The following is a 23773-nucleotide window of genomic DNA, read 5'->3' on the forward strand; positions in this document are numbered from 1 at the left end:
TCATGAGGCCTAATGTAAATATTTGTTCTCACATTTGTGTATTTTGAAACAAATCACTTGGGTTTGTTTGCTCTTCTGCATTAGGAAAAGAACGAGAGATACCTTCTGCTCTTCCCCAGTAGTTTGCTGATGTTGTCTGCCAGCCCTCGGATGAGTGGTTTTATCTATCAGGTAATGTACATTTTAAGTTTACACGTTACTGTTCACTGTGGATCTGAGAGTCTGTTCCAGGCTTATTTTGGATTTCGCGTGAAGTACGACTCGTGTGTCCTCGTACTGTGTACGGACCCACGTGTATAGTGTCACCGAGTCGAGTAGGTCACACTGCGCCCGTTTCTGCATGACCGCAGATGTCCCTGCGCTGCTCCTGAGCAGACCCGGCAGGGACCCAGGGACCCCGTAGGGCTGCCTCCTAAGGGCACAGGCTGAGATGACCTGCCCGAGGCCTGTCTTAGTTGGCCCTTCTTTCCTGGCCACTTCCCTGGCGCGGAGCCGGGGATGCTGGCCGAGGCCGGCAGTGCACCTAGTAGATCACGGAACCTTTCTCCGTTCGGTAGTTTTGCTGACACTGAGAAGATGGGCCCCTGATGTAAGAAGGACACGCAAAGGGAGAGGTCTCTCTCCGCAGGAAAGTAACCTGCGGTGTCAAGTAGCTTCTTTTTCTCTCATAGCTGCTTGGGCCTCACCGCTGTTTTCCGCGACTTTAGAGCAGCTTGCCCCTCCCAGGTTTCTGGGCCTGGCCAGTCCTCAGTCCTGCCAGCAGGGGTCGCCACGAGGTGCATTGTTCTGTGTCGTCCCGGACACGCGCACGGGTGGGTCATGAGTCCCAGGTGTCTGTGGCGTGTGCGCCTCCACAGAGAGCTTGGTCCCCAGAGGAGGAGCTGTCACACACTTACCCCAGAAGGAGCACTCTACAGGTAATGATGAAGCTGACGTGTATAGTAAACCCAGAAAACCTGTGCCTCCAAGTTCGTGAGTGCACCTACCCCGGTTCCCCAAATCAGCAGCCCCCCCTCGTCGGTGGCCCCCACCAAACACAAAGCTGAGTCCTTTCCGCCAGCACGCTTTGGCTTTGTGGTTTGTACCCCGAGAGTCTGGGATCAGCTCTGCTGTGACCCGAGGGAGCAGAGGCGGCTGTGCGGGGCAGGCTTGGCGCCCTGCCACATTCTCCCTGGGCGTTGGAGTTGACATGCCGGTGGGGGCCTCGTGCCCCCAGCGGGCCCCTGCTTTCGCGTTCTGTGTGTGGTGGCCTGGGAAGGGCGACTGAGTGCTGGTGACTGTGCTCTGTTCATTGTCAGTATCCACGTCGGGCTTTGAGGGACGTGGAAAAGGATCGAGTCAGGGAATGTTCCGTGCGCCGGTGTCGCTGTGGTTAAGCATGGTGCTGCCGCTGCGTGGTCTCCAGAACTTCCCGGAGCTGTCACCCCACTTGGTGTGCTCAAGACTTGGAGATGGGGACGCAGGGCACAGCGGTTTCCACGTACCTCCAAGCAGAAATGCCCGGTGCCATCTAACGTGCCACCTGATGACCTTGTGACGGGCACTCTGCGCAGATGGGCAGGGAGCTGCCCCGTGTACCGTCCCGCGGGAGCTCCCAGCCGGCTGCGCCACAGCTAGTCCCCCTCGGTTCCGTCCTCTGCCCAGAAACCTGCTTCTCTGCAGGCGGTGTGGCCCTGCACCGCCCCTTCCCTGGAGCCTTGGCCACTGTTGGTGGTTTTTTGCCCCGCGCTGTTGGTGGTGATTTGCTTGCAGCCCGACTGGAGTGACGAAAAGCATCACATGGAATTTGTGTTCATTGTAGACCTTACTGAAGCTTACTGCTGGCTCCATTTCTCTTTTATTATGGTGTTATGGTTTCTTACTTGATGTAAAAGTCTGTAATACACATGCACGTGGCAGAGTCAGACAGCTGTTTCGCTTTACGGAGTGCTGCTGCCATTTCTAAAATGATTAATACTTGTTTTGATAACCGTACCTTCTTTACTAGAAAAGCACTAATTGTTTTTTTTGTGGGGGGGGTCTTTTTTAGGGAAAGCTACCGACGACAGGAATGACAATCACAAAGCTTGAGGACAGTGAAAATCATAGAAATGCATTTGAAATATCAGGTGATAGGCCAGACTTTGTGGCTGTCTGTCTGTCCGGTGGTGAGTGACAGCTCACTGTGTGCGTGCACTTTGTGGCTGGATTGCCCGAGGGCTGTGTCAAGCGCTGCTGGCCTCTCTGCGGGGGGTGTGTGAACACGTGCGCCGTCCGCCTGTGTGCCCGCGTCAGCGTATCCCTCCCCCCCCCACCCAGGGAGCATGATCGAGCGGATCCTGGTGTCCTGCGCCAGCCAACAGGACGTGCACGAGTGGGTGGACCACCTCCAGAAGCAGACGAAGGTCGCCTCTGTCGGCAACCCCTCCGTCAAGCCCCATTCTGTGCCGTCTCACACTGTAAGGACCCCACACTTCTCCCTCCACGCGGCGGTGGGGGGGCGGGGCTCTGAGGGCCGGGAGGGGGTGTCCGCAGGTGAGCAGGTGCATCGAAGCACCATCAGTACGTGGGTCGAGAGTAAACACTCGTGCCTGTGTTTCTCTGGGGCCCTGGCGAGTCCCTGTCACAGAGCTCATGGCCTCACACCGGCGGCTCCCAGGTGAGGCCTCCCTGCAGGTGGTTTGGAGGCCGGCCCTCAGAGCTGCCTCTGCTCAGAGCCACCTAGAGGACTAGCTTTCGGGGGCTTTTCACCTAAAACCTCAAGAGCCACCGGTCCACATGTGCTTTTGTTTTTTCCTGAGAATCTTAACTGTGTTCTGTTGCACCAAAAAACACAAATATTTATGGTGATCCAAAGGGCTGGGGGCACCTGGGTGGCTCAGTCATTTGGGCATCCAACTCTTGGTTTTGGCTCAGGTCATGATCCAGGTTCTTGGGGTTGTGGGATCGAGCCCTGCGTAGGCTGCGCACCGAGCATGGGGCTGACTGGCGGTTCTCTCTCCCCTCTGCCCCTCCCCCACACGTGCTCTCTATAAAGTACAAACATAATAAAAAGCCCAGATTCATGTGGAAGGCTTTAAAATGTGGCTTTTGACTCATTGTTTTGATTTTGAGAAATCCATTTATCTTAGAAGAGCTAACCAGCTCTTTGACTTTTTAAATACTTAAATATTTCACAGTAGCTCAGCACAAAGTGTCCATGGAGTTTAAAACTTCTCCTTACTGGTGTTTTATGCTGAAGATACTGGAATGGAGCCCTTTTCGTGTGCTCCTCTTTCTCAGACAGCGTTCAAGTACATGCCCCTTTCCACAGGTGCCCTGTGAGTACACAGCCTTTCCAGGTGGCACCTCTTTCTCACGTTCGTGTCAGGTGGTCACGAGCTTTATTTGGACTTTCTACCAAGCGGCTCACTTCCACATCCACCTCCTCACTGCTGCAATGTTTGCTCAGGAAGAGTGACTGTAGCCAGCATTCTTTTTTTTTTTTTTTTAAATATTTATTAATTTTGAGAGCACATGCATGAGCCGGGGAGGGGCAGAGAGGGAGAGAGAGAATTGCACTGGGGCTCCACACTGTCAGCACAGAGCCCGATGTGGGACCCACGCTCACAAAACCGTGAGATCATGACCTGAGCTGAAACCAAGAGTCGGGTGCTTAACCGATGGAGCCCTCCAGGCGCCCCTGGTAGCATAGCCTTCTGACAAGTTTCATTGTACTCCATTTCTCTGGATAGCTCGCAGGTGGAAACTACCCTTTCGCTTTAGCCAGTGTTGCGTTTTGGGTGACTCTGGCCATTTGTAACTCTCTATACTTGGAAAAAAAGAAAGCTAAAGCCACTTAGCTCCGTGGAACTAAGTGTACTGCAGAGCTACTGTGTGTGCGTGTGTGTTCCCGAGGAGACGTGGCGGTCAGTACTGCATCACAGCGTCAGCACCCTGGCGGTGTGCCTCACACACAGGCTTCTAGAGGGTTAGGCGTCCTTCGGAGGCACCTCCTCCCGCACTCGGCTGAGGCCACCTTGAAGAAGAGTCTCATTCAGGCACAGACCGTGACCTCTGGACTTCTTTAAAGAGGAACCAGTGTGAATAGTATAGTGTAGGGGTCGTGTGAACTGTGAGGACATGGGGCACGCCCAGGCACCTCCGAACCGGGACGCCCGTGTGGCTCCCGCAGGAGGTGTTTGCTCTGGTACTGGAGCGCCCTGGCAGCAGCCGGTGCCAGGCTTCTCGTTCAGCGTGTTTCACACGGAGAGTTCTTGTGAGCGAGGACCTCACTCATGATTTCCAGCTCATGGAACTTCATCTGTTTTCAACTTGCCTCGTTGTTGTGGGTAATTTGAGGTCATTGGCTGATTTTGAGTATTGAACCTTTTTGCATTTAATTGTCAACATGATAGAGTATTTTCAGTTTCTCCAGGAAAATAAACCCTATTATTCTTCCAAAAAATTAGATTTTATATAGCTTTATTTTGATTAGGGCAGATTTTTCTGGGAAAATGTTTTATACTAGGAATTGGCAAAATTTTTCTGTAAAGAGACAGTAAAATATTTTCAACTTAAAGGCAGTGTGGTTTTTGTTGCAGTTGTTGCCGTTTTTCTTTGGTTTTACAGCCGTCAGCAGGAGCAGGCCTGGCTGTGTCCCTGGAAAAGTTACTCATTCATTCATTCATTCATTCATTCACTGAAAACAGGCATTTGGGTCTTGCTTTGCCTACCCATGAATCACCAGGTGGCAAGTATGTCCCTGGAGAGAACGACCCTCCCTCTCGCCACATTTCCCAGGACAAGAAATGCCTGTTCTTGTACAAAATTGTGACCTGTGCCCAGTGGGACCTCTTTATGCGGTGTTCCTCCGTGGCAAACAAAGGTGGTGGGGGGTACTAGGGTCTGGGCCCCTGCATCCTGCTCCCCCAAGCTGACCTGACGCAGAGCAGACAGGTGTTCTGGAAGTCGCCTGCTTTGGGTTGGAGAGTTAAGAGATGATGGCCACTTGGGTTTTTTTCACTGGGAGTGTTTGAGAAATGGGCAGAACCTCAGGGGTCTGGTGGAGGGACCCCTAAGGACAACTGTCATGTTCTGCTCCCTCTCGGTGTCTCTGCCCACCCCCAGCTCCCCTCTCATCCGATCGCGCCGTCCGGCAAGCACGCAGACAGCAAGCCAGCGCCCCTGGCGCCCGCCTACCACACGCTGCCTCACCCCTCCCACCACGGCACTCCGCACACCACCATCAACTGGGGGCCCCTGGAGCCTCCGAAGACCCCCAAGCCGTGGAGCCTGAGCTGCCTGCGCCCCGCCCCGCCCCTGCGGCCTTCAGCTGCCCTCTGCTACAAGGAGGTGAGGTCTGAGTGTGGCCAGCACCAGCGTGACTTTGCTGCGTGTTAGGCCAGCTGTGCTGTGCTTCGTTCTGGTGCATTCAGAAATCCGGAAAATCCCGTTTCTGTCTGTGATTCTGTGACGTGAGGAAAGTGCTAATCACCGGAGAACCGCAGCCTTGCCTTGCAGTGCCTTCGCCAGCGGGCCCAGCTCCCCGCCGCCCAGAGCCAGGGCCCAGAGGGTCCCCCGGGCTGTCAGCCCGCTCAGCCTGACCTGACCATGCACGTCTTGCTTGTGCTGGGCTTGCTAGCTTCTGGGCTACTCTGCTCGGCCCCAGGACCCTTTTCCAGGCCTGAGTGAGGGCCACCCACAAACCCTGCATTTATCACCGAAAGCTGTTGGAGACCAAGAGAGCGCGTGCACAGTAAAAGTGGCAGAATGTGGTTTGCCCGATACATGTGTTCTCTGCTCCCGTGTTGGTGGGCTGTGCCCTGTGCTTTGACACCAGGCCGCTTCTGCTAAACCTGCTTTCAGGAAAGGAAGCATCTTAAGAAAAGTGCTCTGAGGGGGCGCCTGGGTGGCTTAGTCGGTTAAGCGTCCGACTTTCGCTTAGGTCATGATCTCGCGGTTCGTGGGTTCAAGCCCCGCATCGGGCTCTGTGCTGACTGCCAGCTCAGAGCCTGGAGCCTGTTTCAGTCTGAGACTCCCTCTCTCTCTGACCCTCCCCTGCTCACGCTGTCTCTCTGTCTCTCCTAGAAATAAATAAAATAAAACATTAAAAAAAAAAAAAAAAAAAAAAGAAAAGTGCTCTGAGGAATATAGTATTTGAGAAATCTGGTGACTGCAGCGCTGGGTGTGGTTGTGAGTGTAAGCATGGGGGGCCCGAGCGCGAGCCTGAGCGTGGGGGTGAGGCCATGTGTCCCAGTCTACCTCTCTGTGTCAGCTGAGCTCCCTCTCGTCCGAGGACCTAGGCCCTCGTCATTGCCAGCAGCCCTAAATGCTTTACCCCACGGAGGTCCTATGTAAATTATAGTCTGTCCTTTACAGGCTCTTGTTTTCATTAGTTTTGCTGTTTAAGACCTGAGTCCTGCTGGTGGTCACAGGCCCAGGCACGCAGTGTCCTTGCCGTGGGCGACTACGGGCCCGGGACACCTGCCTGGTGTGCTGTCCCAGAGCTGTGACTGCTTGAGGAACGGGAGGGTTTTATCCGAACCCGCAGCCTCTTGCTTTCATGCCGGTGCCCGGCAGCTGGCCGGGACCACACGGCGGGAGTGAAGTACAACACTCTCCACCGCGGGGGGCTGAAGTGACTTCCTGCTTCATGCTGTCACCCTCACTGGTGCTCCAGGAAAAATTCGTGCTTTTGGAATTTGTCAGAATATCTTTTTCCGTTTTCTTTCCCTAGGATCTTAGTAAGAGCCCGAAGACCATGAAAAAGCTGCTCCCTAAGCGCAAGCCTGAGCGGAAGCCTTCGGACGAGGAGTTCGCCCTGAGAAAAAGTGAGTACGTGCTGTGGGGGTCGGTGAGGACACAGGTCTGTCTGGGGCACAGCGTTTCTGGGGTAGAGGCATGGCTGATGGCTTTCCGAAGGCTTGAGACGGATGTCGGGGTCTGGGCCTTAATGCCACATCTATAGGAAGTCGAGGGGCGATGGCAGCAGACTGTTTTCAGGAGCAGGAGAGCTGCCTGGTGCCCATGGTGAAACGTCCGCGCTGTGCTCCCCGTGATGGGCTGCTCACGGTCTCTTGGCCTCGTGCTGCCCTCGTCCTGGGAAAGCCGGGCCAGGGTGCAGGGTTGACCTGCAACCGCCTGCCCTTCTCTGCCCTCCTTGCCCTCTGCTTTGCACCTGTCGGGGGCTGTGGCTGCGCGGCCGCAGCTCTCTGTCCTCCCTGTGGATGTCCCGGCCTCGAGGCCCAGTGCACGCCTGTGAGACGCGGACGCGCTGGGGCCTGGGCGCTTGATTTCCCGGACAGCCTTGCACGCATGAGGGCCCTGCTGATAGTGAGTAAGCAGAGCTATTCCCAGAAGGTGGTGACTGGAGAAATGGGGTGCGCGCGCTCCCATCCACCCCCCTTGCCATACGTGCCTGTGCCAACACGCCCACCCCCGCCCACCCGCTCCCTTTTAATGCCAGGCCGGTTTCTGGTGTGACGGCGGAGGGCCTCCGTGGGCACAAATGCCGGGGGGACGACCTCGGAGGGGAAGACGGCCCAGGTCGTGGGAGCCTCGGGCACGTGGTGGGTGCCGTGTCCCTGCCCCTCAGTGCCTGCCCACCTCTGCACCCCTTGCTCCCCACGTGCCCGCGTCCTGCCGTGGGTCTCCCTGACTTTCTGGAGCACTGCTCTTCTTGGCCCTACTCATTGGGGCCTTTCAGGGATTTATTTATTAAAGAAGGTGCAGCGGGGAGAGGTTTCTGGTCGGAACACGAGTGTGGCTGATACCAGCCCAGGGAGGGGCTGCTCGGTGCGGGGCCTGCAGGCACCTTGGGGCCCCAGCAGCGCGTGTGGCTCCACCACGTGTGGGCGCTGTCCCCGTGGGGGCGGCAGGCTGGGAGTGGTAGAGGCAGTGATGGGCCTGGAGGCTGTCCCACAAACGTGGCCCCGTGCACCCCCCCCATCCTGAGCTCTCAGGGCAAGGAGCACTCCCCGGATGCCCGCCGAGGTTGGTGAGGGGAGTGTGGTCCCGGGGCTCTGGAGCCAGTGTCTGGGAGGTGCTCCCCTGCTTCAAGGTGCTTATTCATAGGACGCCTTCTCCCCACACCCCCGACCACCCTCCCCCCTCCCCCCTCCCCCCTTCCCTTCACACTGTTTGCCCGTTGGGTCTCCTGTTTCTGCACAAGGGTAGCTCCATGGTGACAGGCGGGAGGCCAGGGGGTGGGTGTGAGAGAGGGTCCCACAGTGCTTTGGGCCGAGGGGCAGCTGCGGCCTCGCTGTGAGCAGAGGCCGTGAAGGGCCTTGGTTTGAACAGGATCGCAGATGGCTGTGCTGAGAGCGGACGGCGGGGGTGGGCCTTGGGCGGCCAGGTAGGAGGCCATGCGGTGACACAGGTGAGGGGGGTATGGCGATGGCCTGGCGGGGGGAGGACACTGTGGGCGGGGTGCACGTTTTTTTTAAAGTTTATTTTGAGAGAGAGCAGGCAAGCAGGGGAGAGGCAAAGAGAGTGTGGGGAGAGAGAGAATCCCAAGCAGCCTCCAAGGTGTCTGCACAGAGTCCGACTCGGGGCTCAAACTCATGAACCGTGAGCTCATGACCTGAGCTGATGTCAGACACTTAACCAGTTAAGCCCCCAGGCACCCCGGGGCTCGATGGTTTTGAAGAGGGAGCCTGCAGCTGTGCTTTCTCCCCTGGGGGGTGGGGGGCTCTGGGGGATACTTACATCTGGAGACCTTGTCAGTTGTCACCACTGGGTGTGGGAACTGCCGCCATTGCAGGGGTGATGGCCAGGGATGCCACTCACTACTGTAGAGCCGCCGGCCGGCCCTGGGGTGCAGTGGCACTGAGGCCCATGGGGAGGCCCCGGGCTGGTGGCGAGGCTGCAGGGGATCTCCCCGTGAGAGGGGTGCGGAGAGGAAGATGGGGGCTGGGGAGGGGTGGAGCCAGCGCAGGGAAGGGAGCGTGGAGGGACCAGGAGGTGAAAGGAGAGCTGGGCATCCCCGGGGGAGGGGAGGCTGCCGCTCTCTTCTTGCTGCCTGCTCGGTGAACAGCCGCTTCTGCGTCATGTGCCGGTCCCCGAAGTTACCGGGGTCTTGGTGACGTTCTGAATCCTCAGAGTTTGTCTTGTCCGCGGGATGGCCTGTGCTACACCAATATTGTGTGCTGTCCTGTTCATTTACCTCCTCTGACCTTTGTGAGCAAAGGAGGCTTGGGGACAGCGGTGAATGCTCCGTCCTGGGGGAGCCAGCGCCCGGGAGGCGGCCCTGCTTTCTCTGCGTGCCGGGTGATGTGCGCACGTCCCGGCCGATGGGTGATCCGACCCAGTGGCGTGGACCGGTTACCACACATGAAATCGTTCTCCTCCCGGCAGAAAGGTCCTGAGTGTGGGGAGTGAAGCCTTCTCTTCCCCTGTGGGACGAGCTCGTCATCAAAGGATGGGTTCCTGTCAGGGATGCTTAAGTCCGTTTCTCAGGAGCTCTGAAACTCACGATGCTGAGATGCTTTTCTTGTCAGTAGTGTAGGTGACATGTGGTGCCGCATTAGCTGCAGGTGCGCAACCTGGCGGCTGGACGGGTCCGTCCCGTCTGCCGTGCTCGTGCAGCTGCCGTTGACCACCGTCAATACTCCCACGGCACTGTGGACTGTACTCACAGTGTGCGTTTCATCCCCGTGACTTCGTCACTCCATAACCAGAAGCCTGGACCTCCCACTCCCCCTCACCCACTTTGCCCACCCCCGGCCCAGCCGCCCTTTGCATTCACATGTCTGGTTTTGCTTCTGTGTGCTCGTGTGCTTTAATCTTGGATTCCAAGTGAGACTTGCCGCTGTCTGTCTGCTTCAGTCACACCACTTTCCCTTAGCACAGGGCTCTCCAGGGCCGCCCACGTTGTCACAAATGGCACAATCTCATCTTTTCTACGGATGCAGAACACTCCTGTGTGTGTATGTGTGTGTGCGCATGCATGTGCGCACACACACCACATCTTCCTTATCCATTCGTCTGTTGATGGGCCCTTGGGTTGGTTGCTTTCCTATCTTTCATATTTTGGCTGTGGCCAGTAACGCTGCAGGAAACCTATGGATGCATAGATCTTTCCAGATTAGTGGTTTTGTTTTATTTTTAAAAAAATTTTTTTAATGTTTTATTTATTTCTCAGAGAGAGAGAGAGGGGCAGCGTGAGCAGGGGAGGGTCAGAGGGAGACACAGAATCCCAAGCAGCCTCCAGGCCCTGAGCTATCAGCACAGAGCCCGACGTGGGGCTCGAACCCATGAATCGTGAGATCATGACCTGAACTGACGTTGGAGCTTAACTGACTGAGCCCCCAGGCGCCCCAGTGGTTTTGTGTTCTTGGTATAAAGTCCCAGTAGGGGAATTATTGGTTCGTATGGTGTCTTGAAAAAGAAAAACAAAGCTAGAGGTATCGTAATTCTAGACTTCAAGAGAGACTGCAGAGCTGTGGTGATCAAAACGTAAGTCCTGGCACAGAATCAGACACCTGGATCGGGGACAGAATAGAGCCCCAGGTAAACCCCTGCGTCTGTGGCCGGTCAATCTGAGGCAGAGGCGGCAAGAATATACAATTGGGAAAATGACAGTTTCTTCAGCGAATGGTGTTGGGAAGACTGGCTCGCTACACGCACAAGTATGAAACTGGGCCACTTCCTCCCACGCCACACAGGGAGAAACTCAGAATGGATTAAAGAACCTAAATGTGAGACTTGAAACCATAAAACTTCTAGAAGGTATTGAACTTCTATTTCTTCATAGAGTATATTTGGCTTGCTTGTATGTATCTTACTATCCTAGAATGGTGAGGCTTTCTATAGCTTATGAATACTTAAGCCTTCCATTCCTCCACGTTTTTGCCAGAGTTGGTGAGCCTTTTAAAATATATGTCCATATGTAGTGTCTTAAAATATATAAAAAAAAAAAAAACAAAAAGGAAAAACTTAGTAATGCAGGAAAGAGAAAGATTTCAACCACAGGCTCACGTGAAGTATGAAGTATCCGGGACTGATAGCACTAGCTGCTGCTAGTCTGGAAGCATCTGTCCTCCTCCATGCCTGTGGTCTGAGTCCAGGTGAAGCCAGTGTGCGGAGTGACCCTGTGTGGAAGCAGGAGCTCTGGAATGAGTCCTTCGGGGTCTGGGTATCCCGGATGAGAGCTCGAGCACAAACTCAGAGGTCGGAGGAAGTGCTCTTTCCAAAGCCCGTCAGCCATGGGCGGCCAGAAGCTTCCCTCTGCAGCTGTCCTTCGCGCTGAACCCGCCAGCGCTGGGGGTGGGCTGGCTTTATGGTGAGGCTCCTGTGGAAACCTGATACTTCGTTTTAATGCTGTAGTTCTTAGAATATGGTTCTTTTCCCATGGTGTTCTTGGGTGACTTGCTTGTTCCTTTGCCCTGTTTCCGACTCCAGGGTGGGAGGGATACGGCTTTACGTAGGGGTTAGTAAGGGCTTAGTAAGGCAGCTTTTATAGATTGAGGCTATTGACTTTTTGCTAGGTGTGTTGCAGGTAAAAAAAAAAATAAACTTAAAACCTTTTGAACCGCTTCATAAATTTTGGAAAACCGTTATCTGACAAGAAAATACATTTTTAGATTGTGACATGAAGTTGTCGTCCTCAGCTCAGTTGTGACTTGCTGTCTCGACAGGTACAGCTGCTTTGGAAGAAGACGCGCAGATCCTGAAAGTCATCGAAGCTTACTGCACAAGCGCCAAGACGCGGCAAACGCTCAATTCGAGTAAGTTCCAGGGCAGCCGGCTGCGGGGGGCAGGACTGGCCGGGGTTGGCGGCCATCGGCTCGCTGGCGTGTGGGGGCGGCCCTCAGGGACTGACGCTCTGCTGGCTCGCCCTGAGAGCCCCGGGGGTCCTGCGGCCCTGGGATGCTGCGCGGGTCAGAGCTGTCCGTGACAGCACGGGGCTCTGCAGAGTGCCCCGCCGGGAAACCTTTAAGTATTAGTTCTGCCGGGAAGTGTAGAGCTTTCTCCTGCTTAGAGAAGACGGGCTTAGAAGACCGAAGATTAGTTCATTAAAGTATTGGTGTGATTGTGGGACTGAGGATGCTTAGAGTTGTCAAAAATATAAACTAAGAGTGAAGCTTTTTTAGGCCCCTGTTTTTTTTTAATGCTGCATTTAAAAATCTTTTGGAAGTAGATCTCAACTAATTGTTAGATTTGAGCACCAACTACTGCATTTTCCTGTATCTTTATGCATAAGGCTGTAGTGAGAAAATCGTAATCTGTTCAGACAGAAAAACAGTGGGCTCTTTTTGTCTCTCCCTTGCCGGCCTTTGGCGGTGGAGTGCAGCCGGGGTGCAGACAGGGCAGTGTGCGCGGTCTGACTTCCCCTCCCCCCAGACCGGGGTGGGAGGGTGTCCTGCGCTGTCCTTTCTAGGTGGGCTTTTGGGTTTCATTTTTGTTTTGTTTGAGGACTGGATTTATGTGTTCTGGCGCAGAAACTGGCTTCTGTTGGATTTTGTGTTTTGGATTCCCTTTCCACACGGACTTTGGACACATTGCCCACCTCGGCTTCATTCCCACCACCTTAGGGTGGCAGCTCAAATCCGTGTCCTGGATGGTGTTAGGCTAATTCTGAAAAAAGGACAGGTGGGAAAAGGGATTTTTACCTGCTTTAGGTTTTTTTAAGATGGTGACAGCGGAGAAGGTAGGGCTGGCAGGGTTGAAGCCCAGGGGCATCTGCAGGTCACCCAGAAACTGCCCTGTGGCCCAGTGGGGAGAACACCTCTTCCCAGTGACCGGTCAGCAGGACGGGAGAGAGATGCAAAGGCCTAAAGGTGGGGTGGATGTCAAGTCCAGCGATCATTTGTAAATCTAGTTTGTCATCTTTTGAGATAATGGTTTCCTGTATTTGATAAGAGACTGTTTTGAGTAATCGGCTACGTAAGTTGTGGACATAGTGTTTTCGGTGTTGAATTTGAGATTTTAAAAAGTTTTCTCACCTTGCATTACTTGAAATAAAATTTTAAGCTGGTAGTCCCATCCGGGTGAGCAGACCGGGAACCGGAGCTGTGTGTGCGTGTTTGTGAGAGCCTCGTTTGTCCATCCAGGAGACTGGGCCCCACGATGTGCCTGTGGCCCCTGCTCTGGCTGCCTGGAAGCGACGGCCCGTAGGTCATGCAGATCATTTGTCCTCTGTATTACGTGTTTCCATTTCTCCTGTGTGAGCAAAGCGTTGCACGATACGTTGTTTTTTGTTTTCGGCTGATATTGTGGGCCAGGCACTGTGGGGCCTCGTGTGCACAGTCCTCTCTGGCCGTAACCCTGATGCTCTCGTGACCAGGTAAGGTAGGGGAATTGAACCTTTGTGCTGGAAAGGCCATGTGGGGTTCCAGTGGAGGCAGTTCTTTTCGTGTTAAATGCTTCGAGCAGGCAGATTCAGTTCCTTTCGGTGTCCATTTGAATGCCAGCAAGACATTATAAACAGACATCTTTGGTATCCATTTCGGTCTCAAAGAAGTAGTGGCCTTCGTAGACCCTTGGGACTGAGTTGAAGGAATCCAGGGCAGCCACTGCCCGCTAGGGTTTGGGGCAGGAGCAGGCCGGAGGCGTGGTTGCCGTGGTGTGGGTGTGCCACCGTCTGTCACAGCGTCCTGCGTGCCCCATCCGCACAGCCGCCAGCGGGGCCCTCGTCCCCGTGCGGCCCCTCTTGGGCTCACCGCTGTTCTCGCACCTCGTGCCCTGTGTCCTCTGTCGCCCTCCTGCTAACACAGCGGCTCTCGGTTCATCGTGTCTCTCGTCCCGCCGGTGAGGTCTGCCATGGGGTTGAGAACGTTTGAACAGGCCTCCCCCTTTCCCTGCCCCCCGGCTGAGCTCTGAGGGGCGCTGCACTCGCGGGTGGTGCGGCAACAGGGAGGGCCCCCAGGGATGCGCACCCTATTTAACCCCGACTCCACTCACACTTTTCGGTGGTGGTGGTTTGGTAAGGTAAGTGTAGACCCATCCTTCACGTGAGCTGAAGAAGTAAGTCGGAGATCCTTTCAGACTCTCTTGCTTCAGTGTGTCCACCTGCAGAATAGGAAACGATTTCTAATTAAACACCTAAATGGTTTCTTTTACAAATGTCATCAGTGAGACTATTTGCTAATGGAATAGTGTACTTGTGAAATGTCTGTAGAATGAGCTGTGGACATGGGCTTACGTGAGGGCTCCTAGCACAATCTGTAAAAAGAGACAGTTTGCAAACAATACTGTGACTGAGATTTATTTAAATCTTTTATTCTAAGGGTTGTGCTATTAAAACCCACGGTAAATAAGGAGAAATGAACATTGTTGCCATTTTTTTAACAATATTTTCTCTTTTCCTTCTCTTCCCATCACCTTTTGCTTTTGTTTTCATGTTTTTGGTTGTGGCTCTTCCTGTCCGTCCCTCCCACCTCTGCCTGTCACTCCGTCCCTCCCGTCGTAGCATGGCAAGGCACTGACCTGATGCATAATCACGTCTTGGCTGACGACGACCAATCAAGTCTAGACTCCTTGGGTCGTCGCAGTAGCCTTTCCCGTGTGGAGCCCTCAGACCTCTCGGAAGACTCTGACTATGACAGTATATGGACAGCCCATAGTTACAGAATGGGTTCTACATCTCGTAAGAGCTGTTGCTCATATATCTCTCACCAGAACTAATGCACTTCTGAGCTTTTCTTAACAAATGCTTGTTGTATCGCAGCCTGCTTTTCTTAGATGTTTTCTTGCTGTTCCTTGTCTTTTATGTGATATTTTAACAACTTTTGAGAGCGTTTCTGATACTTCCCATTGTATTTTGTGGAGGCCCAATTGCCAATCTGACCCTCCGTTCAAGTCGCTGCTGTTGAAAGAGATGGTGTGCTCACGCGGCCCGTGCCCGGGGTTCTTTTCTCCGTGGGTAGTGGCGGTTTCGCAGCTCCGAGTGGTTTGGGTTTTTATTCTCAGCGTAGCAACTGTCTCCTTTCTTTTTGGATACAGCTGTGTGAACACTTTTATATTTTATACTGAAACCACACAGGTTTGTGATGAAAAACAACACGGAGGTGGCTCTGGCCTTACGTGGGGATCCAGGTTTTTTTTTATGTACGATGGACCCACTGACAAAGTAGTTGAGATGGGAGAAGGAAGCGTGTAGTCAGGGGACTGGGCTCAGTCCAAACACTGTGCTCTGAGAAGTCCTCAGGGCACATGGTGACCATGGAGAGCCGGGTGTTGGTGTGGCTGGCAAGGGCTCTGTGCTCGTCCGTGCACCACACATGGCCATCCTGTGTCCCCGTTTGTCTATGGGGTGGGGGTCGTCCAAAGGCCAGGTACTGTCAGAGCTCAGACCCTCCCCTGCGCCATGATGCCACATTCCCCTTATTTGGAGTCCCTCCCCGCTGAAGATTAAATGCAAACTCTGACGCGCAGCCTCTGAAGGTGTACGTGAGACTCCGTTCAGAGAGGCGTTGGCTGTACCCCGAAAGGTGAGTGCTTGGCTTCAGCCCCAGCCCAGCTGCGCCCCGACACCCACATCACACTGCCTGAGATGGACGCGTTTGTTTTCAGCGAGTAGCTGCGGTGAAACTCCGTTTACAGCAACCCGTCCTGTGTGGGCCTCCTTGCGTGGCTGGGGGCCACCTGAGTCCACTGAAGCCCTACGCTGCCGCGTAACTGGCTTAGAAGAAAATCCCAGATTTGGAGGGGCTCCCACACTTGCCTGGGATTTGTTGTAAGGGGATTTCACTGGTATCCCTCATGTGAACTTCTGCTTCAGGAAGAACTGAATGTGATGCTTTGCATTCAGTTGTGGCACCCGGATCCACGTGTGGTCATTGCCACGGTGGAGAAGCGCCCTCCCCCACGCATGCTGCACTCGCTGTGAAGCATTCAGTCAAATCGGCTTCAGAAAGTCCAACGCCACGATAGCAGGGAATCTTCAGGGTGGCTGTGGCTTCTCCCCCACACCACATACGCACTGCCCGCCCGTGCTTGCACCACGTGCCTGCTGGCGGGCCTCCGGGGCCTGTTGCTCTCGCACCCAGAGGGGCTGGTGGCCCCCTGCAGCGGCCTGGTGCTTAGGGAGTCAGACGGCTGGAGGACTGCGTGCGGGGAGGTTGCGAGGAAGACCTAGCGTTCCAGGCCTGTCTGTTTCCAAATAGCTATTGAGCTGCTCACGCCATCTGGAGATTTCCTATTTTTTGTATCAATTAGTATAAAAAAGTTGAGCAATCTTAAAATTAGAGCCCAGTATTAACCCACGGTAGAGACGGGGTTTGTATGTGGTCAGCCAAATAGCAAAGGGAATTTGGGGAGAAACAGAGCTATGAAGTTCACGAATGAACTTAGAAGCAGTGGTTTTATTTTGTGTATGTACTGCAGTCCCCTTTTCTGATCATCATGTTAGAATGTCCTTTGGTTTGCTTTGAGGCTGTCCCTGGTGTGTTGGCTTAGATGCCTCTGCCAGGCCCGAGGGGCTGCAGGCTGCCCAGTCGTGGGCCGCGCACAGCACAGCGGGCAGACGCCGTTACTTGCACTTGGGTTTTCTGTATTGCCAAGTATCACTGGGGTCCTCTTCCCGAGCCATTTCCTTTTCTGTTCGCCAGGGTTTAACCCTTTCCCATCGGTTCTCGGCTCCCCGTAAAGCCCCGTGGGCAGGGGTCCCGCTGCAGCCGGGGTCACCGCAGGACAACAGCCTGCCCTGCTCTCGTGGTTCGGGCTTGTGTGTCTGCACCATTGGCTCTCGTGGCCTGGTCAGAGTGTCAGTGCCACGGGCTGGAGGCGGCCCCCTGTGTGGCAGTGGCGACGTGGCCGCAAAGGGGGGCTGGGACCCGCCCCCTGCGGAGCTTCAGTCCTGGGGAGAGATAGTCTCGTTTGTGCGGCTCTGTCCTGGTCGCGTGCGCAGTCAGTGCTGTAGCGAGAGGGGAAGACCCTGAACCCACAGGTAGGTGCAAGCCACCCCCGGGCCCTGAGTGGGGCCTCCGTGGCGGTGCCATTAAATTTACACTTGCCACAGTATATAAGCTATATTAACTACGTGTTTTGCGTAAGGTTGCCAAAACACAGTAATGTGTAAATAGTGGTTTAAGACCTTGAAAAAAATCTATATATTGTGCTTTTTCTCTGTGAACGGGAAAGCCATTTCTAGTGGGTGACTGCCATTTGAAGACCCCATTGGATGTGAACCTGATGTTGCATTGTATTGTACGGTATGCATATTACTGTCTGTGGTTGCATACGGCCATGACGTGTGTTTTATAATTTGAAAAAAGACATCTGTTATGTACAGTTGAAATAAATTTTGCATTTGCTAGCCTGTGGCCTTTAATATTTGTTACCTGGGGGAGGGAGGGGAGTAGCCTAGATTGTAACTCATGTGATGGGGCTGCTTTCCTGTTAAGTTGTCTTCCGGAGGAAGGCCCGCTAATGGGACGCTTTCCTCCCGCTTCGATAGGGAAATGTGCACTTTCTTAGATGAAATACGTTCTGGAAAAAACAGGGTCACTCCTTACACGTTTTTATTTTCTCTTTCCAACAAGTTTTCTGTCACTGGAAGGTTAGTCTTGAGAAAGAAGCATTCTTGGTTTTTTTGTGCATAAACGGAAAAAGAAGCCTCATTTTAATAGTGCTTTTTTGGTTTTGCTTGATTTCTTATTCCTTTTTTCTTTTCCTTGGGACTAAGATCAGTTCTAATGTCGGTTTTATAAAGTGCATGCCCGGCTGGCCGAGGGGAGAGAGAGGTGTCAGTACAAGGCTAGAGCAAGGTGCAAACACCTGTAAATCTCCCTAAAGAGATTCCTCACATTTTCCCAAGAAAAAAACAAATTCTTTGATAGTCAGTAAATCACAAAGTGACTTTATGGAAAGATTTTTATTAAATAGGTTTTGAAAACCTGTAATATTTTCCTTCATTCTGAAAGTTCAGTTCTAGTTGAGTATAATTAGATACAGATATTTAGGAAGATTATGAATTTAAGAAGTTATGGGAGTTTGTCCCCAAACGTACCAGACAGCTGGCCAGACAGGCCCATGGTCTTTTCTGGCAAACTTAATGCTGTTTTTAGACTTGCGATGAAGCCAGCCCATCATCTGTGCGCGTGTGCACGCGCGCGCACACACACAGACACACACACACACACACCCCAAGCGTGCACCCTGGGGTTGACCCAGCTGTGTGTCTGACCAGGTGGGTCTCCAGCAACGGAGAGTTGCCCTGGGCTTTGAGCCCCTGCTCTGTGTTGCCCAGTTAAGTCCTCTGTGCATGTTTCTCAAAGACCCCCGGTGCTCTGAGGACCTGTAATGTGGGAGGGGGCAGGGTTCCACGGGTCTCCAGCTTCTCAGTCACGCCTCAGTGAGCCAGTTCCTGGTCCCAGGCATTCCCCCCCCCCCCCCCCCCCCCCCCCCCCCATGATTCCCCCCCCCGTCAATGGTATCTCCTCAATGTTGAATCCAAAAATCTTTTTTCTTTTATTTTTTTAAGTTTTATTCCAGGCCCTCCCCCCCCCCCCCCCAGCTGCATGGTGCAGAGTGACCCCTGCTAGGGGCAGCGTGCAGCTGCCGTGGCCCGTGTGTGGGTGGGTGTCCGTGGCCACAGCCCAGGCAGCTGCACCCAAGTTCATGGGTGTCATCCAGTTGGAGAAACGCTGGGTTGGTGCTAAGTGTAAATAGTCATGTCATTATCTTCACGCCTGTACTGGACAGCAGACATGTGATTACAGAGGCAGACAGGCCTAGGGGCGGGCCAGCACCACCTGTGCGGGGGGCACCGTGGCTCAGAGACCTGCGATGCTTCTGCACTCTGATGACCTTAGGGCATGCTGAGTTAGAGGAAGTAGGTATTTTTACTGCAGACCTTCTGAAAACCTTCAGCACGCTGCCTGTTTCCTGCGGACCTTTCCAGAAGGGGATATAGGAGTCAGCAGTTTCCAAAATGACATGTGGCAGAAACCCCGGGTCACATGGGGGAGGGACGACAAAGTGTTCCCCAAACTGAGAAGGCACTTTGAGACTGGAAGAGGAAGCAGGCGACTCCACGCCATTTACACAGAGCACTGGGGACCCCCTCACTGACGGGGTGCTGGATGGCTCCTCCCTCCTGACGGGGTGCTGGACGGCTCCTCCCTCCTGACGGGGTGCTGGACGGCTCCTCCCTCACTGACGGGGTGCTGGATGGCTCCTCCCTCCCTGACGGGGTGCTGGATGGCTCCTCCCTCCTGACGGGGTGCTGGATGGCTCCTCCCTCACTGACGGGGTGCTGGATGGCTCCTCCCTCCTGACGGGGTGCTGGATGGCTCCTCCAAGTAGCCCAGACTTTCATCCACAGGGGGACCCCCTCACTGACGGGGTGCTGGACGGTTCCTCCGAGGAGCCCAGACCTCTGTCTGCAGGTCGTATGGAGCAGAGGACCTCATGTTGCCACTTGTGCGCCGGTCAGGGTAGAGGGGCGGGGGATGGGGAGAAGCTTGTCTGCTTTGGTCAAAGCACACATCACCCCCGGGGGCCAGGCCCGGCGCAGTAGCCCAGAGGGAGGTCATGGTGTGGGCGGGGACAGCATGGAGTCAGTACCGTCTGTGCCCGTATCCCCTTAACCTCCGGGAAGCACACAGTTTGGGAAATGCAGACTCGAATGTGCTGCAGCCATCGTGAGCCCATTTACCTGTGTCTCAGCCCCCGAGAGGGTTTTAAATAAAGTGACAGAACATTCTTTGTGAGTTCTGTTATTTTTCCAGACTAAGTAATTCAGGGAAAATATTGTGATCCATCTAAAAATACTTGAGTAATTTTTGAGATGTTAAATCTGCTTGGTAGAATTTGGCTGTTTCTATAGAACAAATGTAGTTATAAACCTGGCTGGAGAATATTATTGTTTAACTTTCTGGAAGACTAAATTTTCTGTCCCTTTAGAAAAGTATTACATGGAAACTGGGCAGGTTAGTAGCATCCCTAGATTTCTCTGCAGGCTAGTAGGGAATCTTCATTTATGTGCCTCCTGGCTCACTCTCTGATCCGTACGTGGCATTTTTCACACTAGCATCTGTCAGGAATCAGGCAGTTAGTACGTTCTGCCCAGAACACATTCTCAGATTAAGTTTTTATAATGAAGTCCGGTGTGCTTTCAGCATATTTCCAAAAATAACCATCATGTATGTGTGAGCCCCGTACCAGTTCTCACGGGCTTGGTCCACTGGTGTAGCTACGTTACGTAACGGAAGGTTTGCTTGTCCTGGTGCTCAGCGGAGGGGGACCGCGCCTGCTGTCGGGCCCGTGTCCCTGTGACGCAGCCCTTGTCTCTCCTGCTGTCTGAACCTGGAAGTGTCGGTTACGCCTTCTGGGAGCGGCTGCCCAGGAAGCTGGGAGATGTAAAAGTGCCTGGAGAGAGAAATGCCACCACACGGACTCTGCATCCTGTGTGTCGTTAGCGAGTGCACGCGAGGAAGCGTGTTTCCAGCCGGCACCTGCTTTTGACCAGACATGACTCAGAGCAGGTGGCAGCAGGCACGCACAGCAGGCAGCTGAGTTTCTGATGACGTCTCTTCACGGCAGAATTCACTGAAGCCATTGGTTTTCCACACATGCGGTACGCACATTGAGTTTTTATGAATCCTTTTCAGTTTTTGTGGGGAGAGTAGCACACAAACGAGCCTTCCCAGTGCTCATGTGCGTCCTGCTGCAGCTGCGTCCCCAGTGCGGGACATCATCCTCAGCGCAGGGTGTCGCACCGCCTTCAGAATCTGTCCCTTGGCTGGTGCCGCTCAGCTTCTGTTTGGCCCAGAAGGGCCTAGAAGATACGCCCGCAGCCCCTCGCGGAGCCGTGGTGCCAGGAGCAGGCGATACTCCAGGAGGCGGATTATCAGCACAGCGATGTCTTTAACAGACCCTCAGGGACCACGTCTGGAAGATGTCACCGTCTCCGAAGAGCAGCTTCCCTTGTGGTGGGGAACCGTGACAGGGTGGCGGGCGGCCCGGCGGTGAGGGGTGCGGCACAGCCAGGGGGGTGCAGGCTCCAGGCGTGCAGCGCGGTGTGAGCAGGGAGGCAGGTCAGACGGTCATCCCGAAGTAGTGCCGATGCCAGCTGTGGCTTGTGCCCAAGCTCTCTGCGCTCTGGCTAGAGTACCGAAGTGCTCAGCCCCCGAAAGCCCGCCCTTTCCTGGTACGAAAAGGTGCTTGTGTGTTGAAGCTCGTGCCGTGTGGCCCAGAACAGTTCCCGCCTGCCTGGAGTCCGTCTTCTCGTGCTTGAGATGACAGAGGAGGAAGACGCCTGCGTCCTGGTTGAGTTCAGTTGCTGCTGTCACAGTTGCAAAGCGTGCTTGCATTCGGTGCCCTTCCCAGCGTCTGCAGTGGGACCGAGCGACAGAAGGAGGCAGGCAGTACGGCCAAGGCCCCGTGGCCGGCAAACTCCCACCTCCTTCCTGCGGCCTGCTGCCGTGGAAACGATATCAGAGACCCCGCACGGCAGGATCCTCCCGTGAGCACCCTTGCCGTCGAGCTCTGATGGGGGTAAATCTTGCTCAGAGGACCGTGAGCTGACACTGAAATGCTGGTGGATAGATCCTGTCCTGCCGCGTGGGTGTTCTACTGAAGGTCCCCTGACGGCTGGCACACAGCCAGCCGGCCCGCACTTTGATGAACTTGTAGGAAGGTGGGCTACAGGTGAACCGGGAAGAAGCAAGTTGTGCCAGCAGCTCCGTAATTAGCACATAACAAATATCAAGTGTATTGTTTTCATGTTTTTTGTTTTTTTTTAGTTTATTTGTATTTTTGAGGGAGGTAGAGACCGTGTGAGCAGGGGAGGGACAGAGAGAGAGCGAGCGAGAGAATTCAAGCAGCCTCCACGCCGTCAGCACAGAGCCCAGGGCTCAAACCCACTGAGCCGAAACCAAGAGTCGGATGCTCAACTGGCGGAGTCCCCCGGGCGCCCCTAACATACTGTTTTTATTGAAGAAATTTTGCAACTGTTTGTGTTCTTTCCTCAAATTTGTACCTGACATTTTTCAAAAGTATAAATGTTACAGTGCTGTATGTAAGAAAATAGAATCTCAAGGCTTTTTTTTTTTTTTTTTTGCGCCCTTAAAATTTGAGTCTCTTTTCTGACCTGTTGAAAAGCTGGGCTTCCCAGTTCCGAAAGTACCTATTTTGTAGCAGGCGCGCACCAAAACGGGGCCCAGTTCAGCTGCAGGGCTGCGCACTGGATCAGTGGCACCAGCTTCCCTCCAGCGTCGTCTGTGGTTTTTACCACCTTTTGTTTGGAAAAATGTTTATGTTCTAGGGAACGGAGAATAAGGTTTTCATGCAAGAAGTAATAAACCTCACTTTTTCTAAACTTCGTGCCCTAATCTTTATTTTTAACTGTCGCTGTAGAGTTAAATGTTTCACTAGTTATATGCATTTATAAGCACCCTGTGTACACGTACCACCGTCTGATTCGTGTCTAAGATGCCCAGAACAAGACGGCTCACAATTAGATTGATTCCGATAGTCCCCTCAAATTTTTTTGATATTTATTCCAAAATGTCCAGTGCACTGTGGTCAGAACCTTTAACTTACTAGCTGTGGACGATTTCAGGATTTAAAAGATCCCTAATCCCAACTCAGGAACTGAAGCTTAATAAATCGCCAGAAGGCTACTGCTTCTTTCCTCTACGATGCTTTCGGCATGAGAAGGACTGGGTTTGCTAGACGGAAGTGGAGAAAACTGGCAAAAGTCGCCATTTCCTATTTTACGTAGAGAATTTTTAATGTACGGTCCTTGGATTTCGTGTTAACGTTTACATAGAGTTGTAGAGTTGGGTGTCGAGTTCCGTCGTGGTGTTCACCTGCGGGCTTTGCTTTTGTTTTTGTGTTTTTGATGATCTAGGTTCACGCAAAGAATCTGCTCCCCAAGTTTTGCTTCCAGAGGAAGAGAAAATCATAGTTGAAGAAACTAAGAGTAATGGTCAGACAGTGATAGAAGAAAAGTAAGCTACGTCCCCGCCTTTCAAAGTGGGCACGTGGGAGTGGGGAGGGGGCAGGCGGCCGGGGCACTGGAGCCAGTGCCCTTGATCGATTGGCATTAGCTTCGAGCAGGCTGTCGTGACGTGCACGGATTTGGATATTTTCTGAGGAGGCTGTCGTGCCTCCAGTAAAGAGCTTCTGCGTGTCCTCGCTCCTGCCCTCATTCAGGTGTGTGTTCATCCTGTGTTCATCCTGCTCTGTTTCAGGAGCCTCGTGGATACTGTCTACGCATTAAAGGATGAAGTCCAGGAGTTAAGACAGGTGAGTCATAGGCGGCCTGCTAATCTTGTTTTTACGGGAGGGAAAGGGGAAAACACATGAAACTTGAGGCCATTTGTCCGAGCGCAAAGTAACACAGAGGGGAGAGGTCCTCTCTCTCAGAATTCCGGCAGGTGAGTTTGGTCTCCTGTGCCTCCCTGGCACAGACCAGGAAAAATGAAATTTTTTAAGTATTTTTTTAAATATTTGTTTATTTTGGGAGAGAGCAGGGGAGGGGCAGAGTGGAGGAGGAGAGAGGGCCTCACTGTCTGCACAGAGCCCGATGCGGGGCTCGAAACCACGAACCGTGAGGTCATGACCTGAGCCAAAGTCGGACGCTCAATGGACTGAGCCACCCAGGCGCCCCAGGAGATGAACTTCTTGATGTGACCTGTTTAAATTTTTTCCTGTACAGTTTCCGTCATAAGTCGTCTCAGGTCCTGTTGGAATAATCATTTAAAATACCTAAACACCCTACCGTGATTAATCTTTGCCACTTGCTTGTGTAACTCACGGTTCTTGTTCTTAAGAAGTCAGGTGACCTGGTTAAGTGAGCATATTTTGTGTATTTGTGGAGAGCTCCCTGCACGACGGCTCTGGTCTCTAAGGAGCCCAGTGA

At 53.5% G+C, this 23773-nt stretch overlaps 1 protein-coding gene across 3 annotated transcripts in view; it reads left to right on the forward strand.

Moving 5' to 3' along the window:
• ARHGEF7 (Rho guanine nucleotide exchange factor 7) overlaps positions 1-23773 on the forward strand; it is a 129741-nt gene that overhangs the window by 103244 nt on the left and 2724 nt on the right. For 2 of the 3 annotated variants that reach the window (XM_039226669.1, XM_039226668.1), the window contains 9 exons: positions 85-171; positions 2030-2108; positions 2299-2438; positions 5089-5313; positions 6698-6791; positions 11598-11687; positions 14372-14548; positions 22760-22859; positions 23103-23157. In XM_039226669.1, the coding sequence (XP_039082600.1) occupies positions 85-171; positions 2030-2108; positions 2299-2438; positions 5089-5313; positions 6698-6791; positions 11598-11687; positions 14372-14548; positions 22760-22859; positions 23103-23157 (1047 nt within the window). The remainder of the gene's footprint in view (positions 1-84; positions 172-2029; positions 2109-2298; positions 2439-5088; positions 5314-6697; positions 6792-11597; positions 11688-14371; positions 14549-22759; positions 22860-23102; positions 23158-23773) is intronic. The other variant, XM_039226670.1, reaches the window with a different exon arrangement.

This window comes from Hyaena hyaena, unplaced genomic scaffold (genome assembly GCF_003009895.1).
Source record: "Hyaena hyaena isolate Hyena2069 unplaced genomic scaffold, ASM300989v1 scaffold_22, whole genome shotgun sequence".
Classification (NCBI taxonomy): domain Eukaryota; kingdom Metazoa; phylum Chordata; class Mammalia; order Carnivora; family Hyaenidae; genus Hyaena; species Hyaena hyaena.